The sequence below is a fragment of the Thermobia domestica genome, chromosome 6 (genome assembly GCF_964235325.1).
Source record: "Thermobia domestica chromosome 6, izTheDome1.hap1.1, whole genome shotgun sequence".
Classification (NCBI taxonomy): Eukaryota; Metazoa; Arthropoda; class Insecta; order Zygentoma; family Lepismatidae; genus Thermobia; species Thermobia domestica.
This window is the reverse complement of record NC_137459.1, coordinates 182,590,303-182,605,649: the sequence shown is the minus strand read 5'-3', so window position 1 is coordinate 182,605,649 and position 15,347 is coordinate 182,590,303. Positions and strand designations below refer to the sequence as shown.

Sequence of the window (15,347 nt, the reverse complement as noted above, 5' to 3'; positions counted from 1 at the left end):
GCTCTCACGTAGTATGGTATTTGAATTACCACATGAACTGCCAACAACCCGAAGCCGCGGACGCCACGTGACTGTTGTCCTACCAAACATCTGACGTTAGTAAATATATAGAGTTGCAACATAATTAATTTTTACATTTGGGCTAGAAATAGTTCAAATCCGCTACTTTTGGAACACAACCTTGCTACTTTTTAATCTTCAGATCTCGCAACACTACCTCGGAGCGTAAACGTGGAACGTTAGGCTAAAAAACAAGTTGTAATAACATTGATATTGAAATAAGTAAAAAATAAGGGGATAAAATTAAAACTACATGTTTGCACAATAATAATAATAATAATAATAATAATAATAATAATAATAATAATAATAATAATAATAATAATAATAATAATAATAATAATAATAATAATAAACAAATTCCAGCACAACCAACCTAAAAATTGTTAGATTTCCAAACAATATAGTTTGTACTTTCTTTAGAACTCGCTAATCATATCCTTTGCTTGTGTTTGAAATCAAGCAAATATCAAAGGATAAAAGTAAGATTTTTTCAACCTCAAAGTTTTCTTATGTATGTTTACACAGATAGATCTTTACCAGATCCAATTGCCTACGAAGTATTTATTATTATTATTTTTTTTTTTTTAAGTTCGACTTGGGGAGTCAAAATGTATGTATAAAAGGAGTGATAAATACCCGAGACACCAGATATTAGTGCCAAATATATGGTTTTTGGGGTTATTGGGATGAATAGTTTCATTTCATATGCCGCTGAAGTACCACTTTAACTTTCATCATCGTGGGTGGAGGAGGAAAGTGAAAAATAACATGACAAAAATACCAATATTAGTGTCAAATCACTAGTTTTCGGGGTCGCTGAGATTAATAGTGACACTTCTGACGCCGTTCCAAGTTTAGTATTCATCGTCATAAGAGGTGGGGGAGTAACATCTCCACATTGACCAATATTAGTGTCGAATCCATTGCTTTGGGATCGCTAAGCTGATTGGTGACATTTTCAGTGATATTGAGCACAGTCTGCCTTCTCCTTGTAAGACCTCTTCCTCTGTTACATTTAACACAGGTTTTCTACCAGGGATTGCACATTGTGTCTTTCGTGCTTGTACATAGGAACCTACTGTTCGACATGATATGTTGAATTGTTTACTTGCAGCGCTGACAGATAGTTGGTGCTGGGTAACGCTGATCACAGCGTTCTTAAAATCCATCGATATCCACTTGCAGTACTTCACTTTATTCCGTATGTCTCTCATTATCTGCAATTAAATCGAAGGAAGGGAGTTACCACTGTCATTGTTCCATTACTTCATGCACCTTGGCATAGTTTCCAATTTCACCCCCCCCCCTTTGTTCTGCATGGCGAAATTGCAAGCACTTCCAAAGACTACACAAATGGGGTGACAATATGACTCCAAATGTACAACACAGCGTTACACATATCATTGTAGACATAAAGCATTCCCCTTCACAATGCAATATTTACCACAAAGTTTTGAACTTTCCTTCTAGAACAATGCACTGCACTACGTTGCTCTCGATCTTATAACAGCACTACGTCTATCACATACACTGACAGTCTGTTTTTCACGCCTAGCTCCTACCCATCGAAATGGGACAAAACACGTTCACCATGCGCTATCTACCTATGCACTAGCCCCATTTACCGACTTATGCCAACGTATTCGGAAATACAGGTACCTGACAGAATTGCAAACATGGCGAAATTGCGCTCACCTACCTTACTTTAAAAACTTGTCCTCATGTGCGAAGAACAAGTATTTCCCTTCAATGTACGGTACAGATATAATATTAATCTTGCCCATCAGTAGTTACTTCAGCTGATTATCTTAATATATTTATGCTTAATTCATACTATATGCATATTTCTAATTTTATTACTCCATTTGACAACTTCTTTTAGCTTTACGGATAGTGATGCCCCTGGTAAACATACTCAAACCATGACACACAACACCAAATAATTTAGAGCTGAACATACACACACCAGAATGGTACTTGTTACAAGGCTTGTTATTAGTCCGTTAAAAAACGAGCAAATTTATCAGTTAGATATTTTGTTAAATTTTAATCTAATGAATTAAATTTACCAGGATTTAATGTTTAGTTGATAGTCGTTAGAAAATCGCAACTATTAAGAAATTAATCACTATTTTTTTTCTCGAAAGCAACGAGAAATGATATTCTGCAAGAACTTTTTTCTGTAACTTATTTCAAAAACTTCAAGCACAGTCGGAGCCACGGTGACCCAGTGGGATTCTGTTTTATTGTTAGATTATGTTTCATTGTTAAAGAAAAAATTAAATGAAATCTTTAAGTTTAACGTCCCACGGTTATGCCGGTTAGGCTAAAGGAGTCGGTGATGAAGAGAAATGAGTGAAATGATGAAAGTGGGAGGAAACGGGAGAACCCCGAGAAAACCCACGAGAACGGTGTTTGTCCAGCACAAAGTCCACACGGCGCGAGCTGGGATCGAACCAGGGACTCCAAGCACCGGAGATGAACACTCTACCACTGAGCCACCCAATTCATTGTTAAAGATTCTGTTTCACTGTTAGTTGGCAGTGTTCAGTGACAAACGTCATGTATACCAAGTATCAGCTCGCTCTGCTAAATAGTTTTGTCACACGGGTTTTATTCTCGGTGGGATAGCATAAATATCTAATTTCACAAAAAAGTAGTAGATGTCTGATGCATGGGGTCCCTGGTTTGATCCCAGCTCGCGCCAGGTGAACTTTGTGGTGGACAAATACTGTGTGCGTGGATTTTCTCGGAGTTCTCCCGTTTACTCACACTTTCACCATTTTATTCATTTCTCCTCATCATCGTCTCCTTTAACCTACCAGGCATAATCGTGGGACGTAAAACTTAAATATTTCATTTCATTTTTCAAGAGCAGTTCCACTACACACTTGGATTAATACATAAATACTTCTTTTCTTTGGGGGCGCGGTGGCTCAGTGGTCAGTTCGCATCAAGCCGCCGTCGAGTCAACACGGGTGCTCTGGTGCTTCCACAGTGTACTATAGCCTATAGTATCGTAGACCATATATACGTTAAGTGTATTTCATAGCTCTGATTACTATATCAAAGCAAAACTACTGAAGTAGGAGTTATACTCCGTACTCTCAATTATTGCCGTTTCGGCGTAGTGTCGGTGTATCAGTGCAAACGTGAATATGGAATATAAAAAAGATCTTCAATTTAAACTAGAATTTGACAAGAAGTTCCGTGCAGTTCGACCAGTCCCCTTGGAAATCTACCATTGGATGAACTCCAGTTTCCCAGGTATTTTTGATCACATCAGTGCCATGCAGTTAAATAGTGAAAATTTTTGTATTTTTCTAAAATTCAAAACGCAACAGGAATACGATGACTTTGCAGCTCATGCCCCTAGTGAGGTACCATTCACTCATTCAAATAAGGAAGTGAGTTTTGTTCGAATTATTTCCGCAGCAGATCCGACTACCCTCCTTCGTGTGTTTGAGTATCCTATCGAGGCACCGAACAACTTATTGAGTGAGGCTCTTAGTGCATATGGTTCAGTGATTAAAATAGAAGATCAGGAATGGGCCCCTCCTTATCCCCCTGGTATTAAAACTGGAACTCGCCATGTACATATTAAACTGACATCTCATGTGCCATCCCGACTTCTAGTCCATGGTTATAAAGTAGGAGTATCATACAGTGGACAACCGATTACATGTTTCCGATGCCAAAGCTCTATGCATACCGTAGCGAACTGTGTACTGAAACGGGGGGCTCAACCCCGAGGGGCAACGAGTGTAATCCCGACCACTTCTCCGTCAATTCCTCGCATGACAGAACTCGGAAAAGTGACTCCTAAGACATCCTACAAATTAGCCCCACCTGTCATTTCTACGAAATCTGGTAACCAAGAAGATGATCTTGAGCATCGACCCTCGGTTCCGGACCCAAAGGAGTTCCCTGCACTTTCAATAACGTCTCTTGAGAAAGCAAAGGACGATACCCAACTTCCCAGTAAACGAGTGCCTTTATCGCCTACATCGGAGGCCTCCGGCATACGAGTAGAGCAGCATATCACCTCACACAACATGGAGGTTGAACTACATCCCTCACCAGTTGAGGATAGCGAGATCCCGAAAGAGACACAGGAAGAGCATCTTGAACCCTTTGAAAGCGAGTTTCTCCAGCATGAGACACAAGGAATTAAATTTAGTGATGTTATTTCTAAACAAAAAAGACGCAAACTATCCCGGAAGGAAGAACTGAATTCTCACTTGGAAGGCAGCCAAGTCTCTCTGTCTTGCGATCGAGACCCACGGACTCGCCCACAGCAGGTGTTTGAAACAGATACATAAGGTATTGGTCTTCAAGGTCAATGGATACGAATTCACCCCAAGTAGTGTGGTGTGTGCCTCCGTTGGTTTGTTTTTTTTTCTCTACGTCACGTGTGTACAACACAAGTGCCCTCCGATTCTAATAGTGCAAGAGTGCAGAGTGGAACAGCGGTATTTATCACGTATACAAACAGGAAATCCTTGAGTGTTAGTTGTGTTTAAATCTACCATAGCCGTATGGTTATAATTTCACCTGCAGCACTTATATTCATAAACATCTATCATGGATTTTGTAAGTTATTTTTTGCTTCACTTCTTAGTTTTAAGACTCATATTAACTTTGAGTAGCGTAAACTTACGTAGATATCGACATTGCACAGAAGTGTTATACTACGAAATTTTCCTCTATATGACTGTGATAAACTCTTTATCCTTTCTCACGATAAATTTAAATCGCGCAAGTAGTGACGATAAAAAAGCATATTTAAACCAATTTCTCGTATGTCATAAACCGGATGTAGTTTGTGTGCAAGAACTTATACATGATTCATTTCACAATATGATGGACTATGATGTGTTTGCTAATTTAGGACCCACCACTGGAGTAGGGATGTTTATCCGAAAAGGATTGGGGCATACCAATCTTACTCTCTCCCCTGACGGACGTATTATTCATTGTGTCATACAGGGGCACCTGGTCGTCGGACTATATGCTCCTTCTGGCTATACAGCTAAGAAGGAACGGGCTGAATTTTATGGCCAAAGTTTGCCACAATTCCTGCCTCCTAATATTTCTCGTATGGTAATCATGGCTGATTGGAATACCACTGAAACCAGTGCAGATTCAATTCCGCCCACCCCCCCTTGTCCCGCATTTTTGGAATTTTTGCGGGCTTATCACTTACGGGATGTAGTCATTGTATCCAATTCACCGAGGACCTATACCCATTGTACTTCACATTCGAAAAGTAGGATTGACAAAATATACGTCACTCCTGACTTATTTCACACTATTATTGACGTACAGACTATTATACCATCTTTCAGCGATCATGCAGCGATCAAGCTCCACATAAAAACAGATCAACCCTTGCCAGCCCTTAGCAGGCGAGGATACTGGAAGTTAAATACATCCTTACTTCACCACGACGGTTATCGGGAGGAACTGAAACAACAATATTCATATTGGGAAAGGATGCAACAATATTTTCCAGATCTCGCCTCTTGGTGGACGACATTTCTTAAACCTAAGATCGCTCGGTTCTTCCAAGGTAAAGGACACGAAACACGACACGATCGGCAGTTGATGTTTGAATTCCTCTATGAAGCATTGCGTCAGGCATGGTGTGCGGCCCCCTCACTACAGAATAAACGCACAGTGCAACAGCTCAAACTACGACTCCAAAATCTCCAGGCTCCCACACTCATGCCTTCTTTTATTAATGAGACCACATATTATAGGCTTGCCCAGGAAACTGTCACTATTTACGACGTTGCACGTCTATTGCACCGGCGGAAACAGGCTACAATAGTAGCTTTCCGACTCCCGAATGGTGATATGACTAGTGATTCGATTCAGATCCTAAATGTTTTCCGTGAGCATTACCATAAATTAGTACAACCCCGACCTTCTGACACCAATGTTACAACTCAGTTTTTGTCGATTATTCCCAAACTGATTACGGAGGAAGAGGGTCGTGATCTCATGCGCCCCATAACTTCTCAGGAAATATGGATGGCCCTCCAGGCAACAAAAGGAAAGGGCGCGCCAGGATATGAAGGTCTGCCGTACGCGTTCTATAAACAATACTGGACTTTTCTTTCCGATACCCTAGTCAAGTTATTTAATACATATTTACAGGGAGGCCCCATCCGCGGTAACGTCGGAATCACAATCTTTATCCCGAAATCCGCCACTTCCCAGACTGTACAGGAGTACCGACCCATCACTTTACTGCCTACCGATTTGAAACTTTTTACCAAAATTCTGACGGCACGTTTAAAACCCATATTGCAAAAGTATATTAGTCCATATCAGGCAGCCACCCACCCCAAATATAACATCTATTATGTGTTACGTTCGTTACGGGATTTTATAGCGTACGTGCAAACTCGGCGCATTAAAGCGGGGGTCCTTGGCATAGATTTTTCTTCCGCATATGACTGCGTTGATCACGGGTTTCTTCTTCAAACTTTAGACGCTTGGGGATTTCCTCCTGCATTTCAACAAGTCATAAGACAACTATACCAATCGGCCCAATGTCGAGTACAGATCAACGGTCATCTTTCTGACATATTTGCTCTGCAACGCGGATTACGGCAAGGTGATAGCATCTCGACGAGCCTCTTTGTGATAGTTCTAGATACCTATCTCCGGGCTCTGGCTAACATTACCTCTCCCGGTATACCGGAATACCATCAATTACACGTCTTCGGATTTGCGGATGACGTAACCTTAATAGGAACTACGCCCAAAGATATGCTCACCGCCATCCGCATAACTGACGAGTTCACCCAGTGCTCCGGCTTGGCATACAATAAACACAAGACCAAACTCCTGTCATTTCACGGATTCTCCCTACCCTCTTTACCTGATTCACGCTCTCACATTCCCACGGTTGATGTTTTAACAGTACTCGGCATAACTTTTCATAGCGATGTACGCAAACAAATGGATGCTGTCTGGCGTCCTATAGTTCTTCAGATTAAACAGCTGCTATACTTACAACGGTTCCGAGGTCTGCATATCATACATAAGGTCCAATATCTTAACCAGTATGTTGCTGCTAAACTTTGGTACTACGCGCGTATCTTTCCCCTCCCTTCTGTTTACGCTCGCCAAATTGAATCTGTATTTATGTGGTTTCTTTGGCGGGGCTACTACTTCCGCCTCCGCCACAACACTATTTATCTTCCTCGCAGCGAAGGGGGCCTTGGACTCGTAAACATTCGTCTTAAAAGTCAAGTTTTATACATGCTAGATGCGTATCAAGACGTTGAGCCCCACATGGACTATACACGGGTGTGGATCGAATGTTTCTGGCCCGAATACTCCCAACCAAGGAATCCACCTTTCTGCAGATTTGGCAAATTATGTCCTACCTATGTCACCAATCTTGTTCAAGCATGGACATATTCTGGTGCGCTTGCTTCCCCTACTACATATACTCACCAAACCTTATACCAGCAATTGTGGAGAGCGTCACTTGTAGATGTGAGAGTCCGGGTACAGGATATGTTCCCCAATAAACAATGGCGCCATATTTGGCAAAATCTAAGAACCAATGTCCTCCCTTTGCACACACAAGCGGTATGGACGACCATCGTTCATCAACTGCCTGCCACACAAGAACGACTTCTGCGCATTGGACGTACCACAACCCTCACCTGCAAATATTGTGGCCACTCCGACACACTATCTCATCGCTACATGTCATGTTCAGGTGCCGATATTATTTGGAACCTCCTCCTTCGTATGTTGAGCTTGATCTGCCGTACACCTGTTTCTTTATTTACAGTCGATCTCCTATTCTTTCCTGCATTTCAGTATTACCCAAAAACCAAACATAATACGGTCCTCTGGTTAGTTGGTACCACATTGTTATATGTTCATCATTCCATGCCGTGGAATGATGAATGCTTATATTTCGACTTTCTACAACGGGAACGCCGCAAATATTTTTCAGTCGATCTTGAAAGACAATCTTTCAGTGGTTTTTTGCAAGCAGCTCTGTCCCACCTGTCGGGAAAGACCCTGAGGACATGAATTGTGCTTGTGAACATTTTCCTTGTTATGCATAACCATTATCATCGTACAGCGGAGTAGGTTTGCTCAGAATCACATCTTGGACTCTCTTCCCAGTGGTCGGTCCTAGATTACGCCTATATTGTCTCCATGTAATTTTGCTATGTAATATTAGTGACAGAGTACAATAAATATTCAGTGGTAGAGCCTTCACCTCTGGTGCTTGGGGTCCCGGGTTCGATCCCAGCCCCCGCCAAGTGAACTTTATGGTGGGCAAACACCGTGTGTGTGGGTTTTCTCGGGGTTCTCTCGTTTCCTCCCACTTTCTTCATTCCACCATTTCACTCATCTCTCATCATCACCGTCTCCTTTAGCCTAACCGTGGGACGTAAAACTCAAAGATTTCATTTCATTTTACTTCTTTTCTTTGAAAATGATCCCAACTTGCCTTAAGGGGCATGGGCTCATCTACGTTGGAGCAATGAAATAATTATTATTAAAGTTGTTTTATTGTATGTATCTGGTATTTGGTATGACTCTGACATGATGTGCACTTAACCATTATTATTACATTTTAATATGCATGTTCTAAAAATTGCGTTCCTCGTAGAACTAACATATACACGAAAAACATATCTGGAAATACATAATTTCATTGTTGTTATTTCTCAATTTTGTAATACTTTTAATTTTTATTAATTATCAGTTTTGTTTAAATACAGCAACTTCATAATATTCGATTAATTTTCGTATGCCCGTAATTTTCTCCATCAAATTTGACATTTAACTTTCACCACTCAAAGTTATCATTACATAAAGTTATCAATAAAGTTATCATTGCATAATAGTGAAAGCTTCAAGGATGTTATAAAATAGACGATCTACCCATTTGTATTTTCATCCTATTAACTCAATGAAGCGAATAAAACAACCGAGCATCGGCACAACAACCAAATCTGATTGGCTACTCTTGTTTCAGTCATGAATGTTGGCTCAAAACATTGCGATCTTATTCGGCAGGGCGGGCAGAATGGGGTTGACAAAACTGTGACGTATGGCTTCACGGTTTTGTTGTGTATGCAGATCCTCTATTTTATAACATCCGTGGAAATCTGCCAGTTTTAAATTTTAATTCTAATCGATTAATCGACTATTTTAATCGTTACTTTTTTCTGACAGTTTTAATTTAATCAATTGTTTTTAATTTACTATTTTAAAAAAAAAGAAACTTTTATTCGTTATTTTTTCATTGTTGTTTCCAACTATGATTAACACTGAAGCATACTTAATCACATTCTTTCTCGGACCTTTTCATCCGAATTGTATGCTTTTCCGTGAACCTCATTCTTTAACTTCATATAAGTCTGAGAAAGCCAATTAAATTTAGAAAAAAAAAATCTTCTCATAGAAATGTGTAGGTACATGAACGCATAGTGACCAGTCGTTAGCAAGACTGTGTAGAGTGTTTCATTAAATGTGATTTATTGTGAAATGGGTAAAGGAGATAGAAAGTACCAAGAAGACTGATACTAGGAAAGGAACAAAGAAAAGCATCTATTTCTTGAAACACAAAATAGCGGTAACGAATTGTTTCTGCTTTTCTTTTCGTAGGCAGAAACTACAACTAGTCAGTCCTGTAAGACAGACTCCTTCTATTGTAGCAAATCAAGCAAGAAATGCATTAGCGTTTCTATGGCAACTCGGATGGGTGACAGGTAAAAGCATTGTCTACTGGGAGACTTGTCTATAAAAAAAAAAGAAAAAAAGAAAAGATAGCTATTTTATTTGAAACTCATCACTTGGACAGAAGATTTTGCGCCCCTTCTTCGTTCCGTCCAGATACTTTGTCTTTGTTGTAAGACCAAAAAGGGGAAAGATCAAGTACGTACAGTTAACACAAAAAATAAATGAGCTCTTCCCGTCAATAGTTGAAAACCTTTCAGCACCTCCAGAATACGTGTTGCTGATCTTCGATGCCTCTTTACTGAATTTCAGAGAAGAAAAAAGTCGTAAAGAGATTCCGCGCATCAAAGAAATAGATCAAAGCTTAAGTGACTAAGAGTTTAGTACTTGAAAACATTTTGAAATGATTGAACCAAGAATCGGCCATTTGATTCGACTTTTTAAAGGAAATTCTCTAGTCCACTTTTATGTCTAGTGATTCATAATTGTTGATACAGCAAGATACATTTATTTCATTCAGTGATGAAACAACAAAATGCAATCCTTGGAGTTAAGTTCATTCAGGTGGTCTCCTAGCAATGACGTGGCAAATTGATAAATTTTCACTTGTTTCTGACTTCTGAGATGAGAGCTTTCTCGCGGCTTTGTGGATAGCGTAACAAGTTAGGCGCGGATGATCCGGATTCGATTCCCGGTGAGAGGTCATGTGGTTCGAATCCTACGTTGAGCAGGTCCTGGTCTTATATAGCATCGCTACTGAAAGGTACGCTAAGCTCAAATCAGATCTTCTGATACAAATATTTCCTAAACTTCTGTTTCCACTTCAGCTTAACCCATAACTGCCCGAATTATTTTTTTCCTGATTTTATAATATTTTCAGTTACGTTTGTTCCATATGATCGCAGTAAATGTGAAAATAATGAAAGTTTTGTTGTTATTGTTGTAATGTGTTCACTGTGAGCCGTGTCACAAAATTCCACACACAAAATCTCCCAGGCATAAAAAGTTATCCCTATTTGCGTGTCCACATGGACACCCTGGAAAGTTATGGGTTAATTTTGGAAGTTTCTCTCTGGCTGGATAAGAAGGGTGTATTCCGTGCTGATAATAGCAGGAATGAGTAGAGGCTGAGCTAGAGGTATGCACGGGCTCGGGCCGGACTCGGGCCTACAAAGCATATATCATTTCGGGCCCGAGCCGGGCTCGGACCGTAGATTTTTAAGTATACAACCATATTTCTCGGGCTTAACTTCACAAACATACTGCATTTATTGGACGTTTAGACCGTTCTTTCTGGAGAACTTTTAAACCACAATTGGAAAATTAAACAGCTAATTGCTCTAAATAAAAATACAGTTTTGCGTAATTTATAAAGTTTATGTAATTCGGGCTTATTTCGGGTTCATTTAATTATCACACGGGCCGGGCCGGACCCAGGCTAAAACTTCCCGATCCGTTCAGACCTCTAGGCTGAAACAAATGTTCTTAGGCTACTGTTGTCAAAAACATTGCACCTAGGGTTACATGAAGTGCGTGTGTTGCCTACGTTTTTCCTTTGCAATCTCGCTTCTGCATTTCCTTCCAATTTGTTCGGATGTTTCACTTTTCGTCTGCTACAGTAGTACGAATGCATTTTCCGTTCAAACGCACTTTTCATACGTCCACCGTCCGCACCATTTTAGTAACACCTCGTATATACTGCTCCTGCATGATATGAGGTCCATCCCCAAACTAGTGTTGGATACAGACCACGCATGACATCACAATTTTAAAATAATTCCTACGATGTATTGATATAACTGTTCTCTTCAGCCTGTCAGAACTAAATTTTCTCTTATTTTGTTACAAATTTAAAAGGCAAAGATTTGTATAAGTTGTATAAAATTAGGTATCTTGATATCACAATGAGCACTAGCTCAAACGTCAGAGAGTTAACTTTAAAATTTTGTTTATGAGTTACTTTTGTTGAAAATAGCAGTCGCATTGCATTTCCATTCAGTTGAAAATTATGAGGATAATCGTAGCCGTCTATTGATGCTGACCTTTCAAACACTCCTAGTTATGTACGCCCATGTATCTTAAGCATTGATTCTGTATATCTTAGCTGCGGTGGAAGATCCATTATTCATTAGACGCCAGAGCGTGATTATCTCTCGTCTACAAAGTTTTCAAAAGAGTTGACAATATATACTCGTAAATAATTGTATCTGACCCTAGACAAGTGCCAATTCATGTAGAAGAGTTGATAGTTTATATTGATAAAATGAAATTAAATCCTTCAGTGTTACGTTCTATGGTTATACGGTGATTATGATAATGAATTAAATAGTAGAATGAAGAAAGTAGGAGCAAACGAGAAAACCTCGAAAAAAACCACGAACTCGGTGCTTACCCATCACAAAGTTCACTTGGATCGTGTTCTGATCAAACCAGGGATCCCACGCATCCGAGGTGAACTCTGTACCACTGAGTCACCGCGGCCATTAGTTTCTGTTGTTCTTTTTTAAATTGTGAAGGTACTTAAGAAACTGAATTGAGTTCCGAGTTCTGAATCTGGAGCCAGTCTAAGAGTGTTGGTTTTGTGGAATTAAATTCCACTCCTTGGTGTTAGGCTTCTGTATTTATGATCATTGATTCTACCAGACTGTGCTTAGTTTTTTACTGCAACCGTTTTTTCGAAGTTGGTTGACACACCATGCCCTCCCTTATTGGCATTGCAGGTACTTTGAGACTCTTCAGGGCGGAGTGTTTGTCGTTGAAGAGTTCCTGGCGCGATCCTAAGCCAGATGAATTTGTGATGGACAACATAATGTCCATGGGTTTTATCGGGTTCTCCCCTTTCCTCCAGCGTCTTCATCTCACTAGTTCTTTCATAACCATTCGCTTTCATTAGTGATTGTCTATTTTAGCCTGAAAGACATAATTAGGGAACATTAATATGAAGGCTTTGTTTTTCTTAGTTCCTTCAAGTTCAGTATAAGCCAGTTGAAACTCATAGAGCAAGATTTATCATATAGATCTGTCTTATTCACTGAATTCAGAGACAGTGGGAACGAAAAAAATGTACTAGAATTAGTGCTAATCAAAAAATACAAAAGTACTCAGAAAGGCAAGAAATTATGAAGAAGAGTATATTGTACTCCTAAATTCTAATGAAGATATACAATATCCCTTTAATCCTGTCTTATTTAATTTATTCTATTGATGCAGGAATGGTTCTCAGTTATAAAGAGCAGTTAGGATTTATAGTAATAAAGACTTAGGTAGTTACAAGCCCGACATGACTTATGTTTAATTTAGGATTTCTTTCACAAGCATTTTCTATTTTATTCGCTACCAATTGTAATATACCATTAAAAAACTCAAATTATTATAAATATTGAAACTTTTATAAAAATCTATGTGAACAATTCAAGGCTGGCTTGAGTACAAAATATTAACTGTCTAAATTACATCAAATTTATTTCCAACACGTAAAGGTCCCCCCCCCACACACACACAAATATATATATATATATATATATATATATATAAACATGGAATTTTCATTTCGCAGTTTTATATACATGCATATATATAACACCTACCTTCGCACAACAAACACTTTAAGTCTATATTTCAGTTCTAAACTTGCCATTCGCCTAAAAGTTACATAAGGTACAAAGGAGGCGGAGTCTCCAAAGTTTTACTTCAGCTATCACAAAAATCACAATGTAAATGCCTTTTCATATTAACCTTTTCAAATAATTTCAAATTCTTTATTTCATATCTCAAACACAGCCTTTATACACATTAAAAACAAATAATAAAATTAAAAACTCCTTACCATTCAGTTTTCAATTTCATATTGTCCTCAATTCATATTTCTCTCTATCTCTCGCAATATTCTCGCAATTTAAAAAAAAATAAATAAACTAAAAACCTACAATCAAAAATTCAATTCTCAGTTTACGCCCCAGAAATTAAATATTCTTCAAAAAATAAAATAATACAACTTTCCTCCACTGTTGCAATATAGAGTTCTTGAGATTTCTTGACGTATCTTCTATCTCTGCAGAGCAGATGTTATCAATCTTTTCAATTCTGAGATCCATTTTAAAGCATAATTAATTTTTACAGGACTAAGAAACTCTTAAGCAGCATCTTTGTTATTCTAGGAAACAAATAACTAACCTGTACCTGATGCCGACGTTTTAAATAAAATATTTTTATATTTGTGGAATGTGTGTAACTGTTGGGGTTCATGATTCTTCTTTTCTGTTTATTACAGAAGAAGTTTATGTCCGATCTTTATTGTTCTGACAAGTGTGTAATGAAATTCCTTAGCTGAAAATGGAACGAAGTTTTTTGTACTATCTTAACCTTTTGGATAGGTGCATAATATTATTTTTAAAAATCACAAGGACAGTATTTGTAATCAAGAAATCGTTGGAAGCAGAAGCAAAATAGTCAAAAATCACCTCTAGTCAAAAACAATGTTTTCCAGTAGTAATTAACAATTCGGATAAAATCACGAAAAAGATTAAAGCAAACCTCAGGGTAAACTAAAGTTCAAAAATACTTATTTTTACATCATTAGATAACAACAATATTTTTCAGAAGATGCAATTAGGACTTTCCTAAGATTTTGTAAATGTTTATATTGGCCTTTGGCAAAGTTAAAAGGAAAAATAATTAAGGCAAACAAGGATAATAATCCATATAAAATGCAACTAAAAAATGATACTGCATTCTGCATTCTGGATTCTGCATCAAGCATCAAAATGGAACATTCTCTAATAAACTACTTATATATAAAGAGACCACTGTATGGTCAAACCTAAGCAGGATCTGTAATAAGGTAAATTATGACTACAAAGAACTTTAACTGTATATTTGCATTTTATATGATATAGGAGGTCTCTAAAAGTGACAGAGCAATTTGAATTAAATATTTAGCTTATTTCTGTTATGATTAGCTTAGCATGGAGTAAATTTATAAATTAATTGTAATACAATTAAGCTAACACGCTATGTCTGGTTTTGAACTCAACACTATTGAATGTTCACAGATGAATAATTTATATTGTTATTAAAAAATCCACTATACTACCATTGTAAATCAATTGTTTCAACAATAAAATGTCATTTATGACAATCAGAGATAGCAACCACTCGTTTAATTTCACTCTCTAATTTGATTTAAGAATTCACTGTTCCTTTAGTTATTCATTTGATACAATTTTAATTTTGATCTTTATTTATTTAATATTTTATATTTTTGGAGGCATGGTTCACAAGGTACATTCGCGAAGTGTCCCCTCGGGATTCGAGTAAAATTGATTCAAATGCAAAGATCTCCACGACCCAATGTGTATTGTACTAATTTTAGTGACCCATACCAGTAATTTGCATATTTGTGAGCCTTCATATGTCCGGAATTCAATCATACATTTCTCATATGGCTTCGCTGCTGAAAGGGACGTTAAACTCAAAATCCAATTCAATCATTCACTATTATAACGCTCGTACAGAAAATTACTTTTAGTTTCTTTAGATGTAAATGGACATGAGTG

General features: G+C 38.2%; 1 protein-coding gene across 4 annotated transcripts in view; it reads left to right on the top strand.

Moving 5' to 3' along the window:
* The window catches only part of LOC145688349 (cadherin-like and PC-esterase domain-containing protein 1), a 1,309,510-nt gene that overhangs the window by 711,567 nt on the left and 582,596 nt on the right, over window positions 1-15,347 (top strand). Inside the window, exon 1 of one of the 4 annotated variants that reach the window (XM_081762495.1) lies at window positions 4,502-4,656. The exons of the other annotated variants lie outside the window; for them this stretch is intronic. Coding sequence (XP_081618621.1) covers window positions 4,648-4,656 — 9 coding nt within the window. The 5' untranslated portion in view covers window positions 4,502-4,647. Of the gene's footprint in view, window positions 1-4,501; window positions 4,657-15,347 lie in introns of those variants that run through there. 4 annotated transcript variants of the gene reach the window in all.